General features: G+C 41.6%; 1 protein-coding gene across 2 annotated transcripts in view; it reads right to left on the reverse strand.

Annotated features, from left to right (window-relative positions):
* Positions 1-493: 493 nt before the first annotated feature.
* Positions 494-3923, reverse strand: part of LOC121376736 (pentraxin fusion protein-like) — a 15786-nt gene continuing 12356 nt past the window's right edge. For both annotated transcript variants that reach the window (XR_005958516.1, XM_041504500.1), the window contains exons 3-4: positions 2370-2532; positions 494-1285 (exon numbers count right to left, since the gene is read on the reverse strand). Coding sequence is in view for 1 of the 2 variants with exons in the window: in XM_041504500.1 (XP_041360434.1) it covers positions 1177-1285; positions 2370-2532 (272 nt within the window). In the remaining variant the exon portion in view is untranslated. The remainder of the gene's footprint in view (positions 1286-2369; positions 2533-3923) is intronic.

Here is a 3923-nt window from a genome sequence, read left to right on the forward strand (position 1 = left end):
CCTAGATCCTGCATTGCTATCGAGGCACTGACTATCGCAACATATCGACATTTCAATGTATTGCTAAACCACTAATAACTGGTACCCTCTGATGTTTATGCACCAAATTACACACACACGCGTCAGTGGCATATGTTATTATATATCCAATCCAAGCTTATGATTCACTGAACCAAATGGCAGGCTTTGGTGTAGGATATCCACTACAAATCTGTGACTTAGCCATTATTAAAGGGACAGACCCTAGTTATAACCCGTGAAATTTAATACTAAGTTTAGTTAATCTAGAAACCTGTAACACATTTGGATAAAGTTACAATTGAGTGAACATTAAGTCTGTGATTTTGAAATGGTGAAATACCCTCTAAAAATAGACTAAAACTCGACTCCATAGCTGTTACTTCTCAGACGCACGTGCATTTTTAAAAATATGAGAAATGCATTTTGTAATATTAAAAAACCCCAACAAGATTACCAAAAACACTTCGAATGTGCGGAAATAGATAATTTAAACAATAAAATCTAAGTAAAGTATGTTTTCAGTTATCGAAAACTGCTCTAATAGTAAAAAATATGTCCCTTTAAGTCACCATACCCCAATTTCCCCCAAAATATCCCAATTTTTATCATATTTTCTTTTTCACAAGAACACATCGAATGTCTGTGGCATGCTTGCTACTTCTTCATATTCTACGCTACTGTAGCTTTCATTTGAGCCCCCCCCCCCCCCCCCTTCACAATTATTTTGGAAGATTAGCATAAAAACCGGTTTTGAAATTTTTGGATCCATTTAAATTAATTCAATCAAATAATTTAAAGAATCTAAGATGGCCGTGATATTCCTCAACATTCAAAATGGCTGCCAAAATGGTGAAATTTCCCGATGGGTTCACCAAATCCATTTTAAATCACCTTAATATCTGTAATTTGTATATTTATTGTCACAGTATTGCAATGGGTAATGCACAGTGAAACTTAAAAATTACTTAGTAATTGTGAACAGCCAGTTTTGTTTTTTCTAAATCTAAGAGAGTTTTTTCTTCATTGCTTTATTAATTAAAATGAATATCGACTGGGTTCTTTCATTTTGTTTTCTCTTCTTTTGGGTTTTTTAATTATTTTTTTTTATTATTATTATTTTTTTTTTAATGGTTTTTGTTGGCTATTTTGTCACATTCATATCGTATCCTCTTCCATGGAAAAGACCATGTTGTCATATCCTTGTTTATTCTGCGATTGTGAGAATTTCACTGTATCATCTTTGGATTCCATAGTTGGTTTCCGTCTGTCAATGAAAAATTATTAAGTTCATTAGACAACATTTAGTGAATGATAAGTGGATTTTTGTTTGGTTTGAACAAAATTATACAGCATGATTAAAAAAAAAATATATTTTTTTTTTTTTTTTTTTTTTTTTTTTTAGGGACAGGAGGGGGAATTAAAAAAAAAAAACTTTATTCGTTTTGCTTTTATTTCCCAAGGTTGAATTGTGGCTTGGTATGAATTGCTTTAGTCATCGTGCAACATTTAAACAATATATATATATATATATATATATATATATATATATATATATATATATATATATATATATATATATATATTATTATTATTATGTTAATATAATATACAGAAAATGTTTCGAAAAAACTATTTTTGAAATAATAACGTTTAGAATAAACTATGCCAACATTAGTAATCTAAAGATGTTCTTAAATGGTTAGTGTGTTTAAAATGGAGTTAGGTCAGGTCAGGTCATAAGTTTTAACGTGCACATTCCGAACAAGCTATTGTAGCACACTGTCTTGGCTGGGTGTCAGGTCAGGTCAGGTCATAGGTTTTAACGTGCACATTCCGAACAAGCTATTGTAGCACACTGTCTTGTCTGGGTGTCAGGTCAGGTCATAGGTTTTAACGTACAAATTCAGAACAAGCTGTTATAGCACACTGTCTTGCCTGGGTGTCAGGTCAGGTCATAGGTTTTAACGTGCACATTCAGAACAAGACTTTCGCCTACTCCTCCGTCCAGGACAGTAGACTGTTTAGGGTGGTTGTGGTAGAGGGGGTCGGATCGCCCGCGCTGGCATGTGCAAGGGAACACAAGTAGCCCGACTAGGATCGGTAGGGGACGAGGTAAAATGGGGTGTTTGTGTGGGTGTGGGTAATTTTTGGCATGCTTCCATCAGAAAACTGTTCAAGCATGCCTGTCGTGGGCACAACATCTGACTTCGCCAGTGTTCTGTCCATGACAGGAAGGGAGGGGGATTTCAAGCAATGACTTTAAACTTCATTTAGTATTTGCTGATATACATGTATAACAAAATAAATAGCAAAAACAGGGAATAAAAAATGGCGTTCACTTGAATTACCTTTTATACACGAACCAAACTCCATGACTGACAGCAGCCACTAGAACTACGACGACGGTTAGCACGATGAAGTCGGCGCCGTTTCGGTCATCGTCGTGCAGTGGAGTTTCTAAAGTACTAGATTCTTGACCTTCACTTTCAAAAAGTTCACCCGTTGTTAAACCTGGAATCGATGATAAAAAGAAAAGTTTGTTTTGTTTAACGACACACACACAAAACAAAACAAACAAAAAACAACAACAACAAACAACAACACACGTTTGTTTTGCTTAACGACACCACTAGAGCACATTAATTTACTAATCATTGGCTACTGGATGTCATATATTTGGTAATTTTGATATATAGTCTTAGAGAGGAAACACGATAAAAAGGTCACACCTACCCATTGAGCCTTGCGGAGCACTCACTCAGGGTTTGGAGTCGGTATCTGGATTAAAAATCCCATGCCTCGAATGGGATCCGAACCCAGTACCTTATAGCCTGTAGACCGATGGCCTAACCACGACGCCACCGAGGCCGGTCAAAAAAATTGAATGCCGTCCAACTAAACCCTTGGAACGGTTGGCGACTACGGGGACGAGATGAAGTGCTTGTCGTTGAGCTGTGGCACCAGTTTCCTCCAGCGGTGGGTTAGCAAGGTCTTAGCTAGCTCGACGTAATGGGCGCCGGCGATGATCTTCAGTACTCTGTGGACGGTATAGTTGTCCATGTCTTCGAAGAGTATTCCCTGTCTGTAGAGATCATCTCGGCGCGACGTCACCACAAGTCCAAACTTCCCCGTCTCGTAGTTCCATGGCGTGGATGGCACACTCAACTCCGTTAGGAAACTTCTTAAAGTTGCCCTCAAGAATGCCTCCCGGCAGTGAGCTGGTGTCCGAGGTGTCCCCGACCAAGTATCGAGCATACTGGCCCTTGATCTTGGAGATGGCTCGGCTCCAGGCGGCGTGCCTGCCCCGGGCGGTCGCGGAAGGCCGGGCCTTGGCTGGCTGGTCACTACTCGGTGGGGTGACGGCCTTCCGGTTCGCAGCAGCACCATCCATAGGGGTCTTGGCGGAGCCCCCCCCCCCCGGGGGTGGGTGACTCGACGCCGACCGCCTCGAAGGGGTTGGAACGGGAGACGCACGCCGTGTCCAACTCCGGCGTCGACTGGTCCACTGGCTCAGTCTGTTCAGACGTGTCTGCGTCGGCTGGCACTGATTTGTCGGGTCCCGGGGGTGGGGGCGGCGACGCAGACAGGACCGCCGCCAGTTTAGGTCCCCCCTGAGCCGTCCCTGGTGCAGGTTTCCTCTTCCTTCTTCCTCTTCCCTTCCTCTTCGTCGTGTTCGTTACCGCGTTGCCATACACCAAAGTCACGGTTTCCCGTGAGCCAATGTAAGCGAGCCGTAGCTTGCAATGAGTCCCCCCAGGTGGTGGGGGGGGGGGGGGAGGGGGGGGGCACTCGAGAGAGCAGAGCGATACTTTGACACGCCTTAGTTTGACATCCAATGTACTTGCCGTGCTGGGGTGTCGCTAAATATTAATGAATTAATTAATTAATTAATTAATTTCATT

This window comes from Gigantopelta aegis, chromosome 7 (assembly GCF_016097555.1).
Source record: "Gigantopelta aegis isolate Gae_Host chromosome 7, Gae_host_genome, whole genome shotgun sequence".
NCBI classification, from domain to species: Eukaryota; Metazoa; Mollusca; class Gastropoda; order Neomphalida; family Peltospiridae; genus Gigantopelta; species Gigantopelta aegis.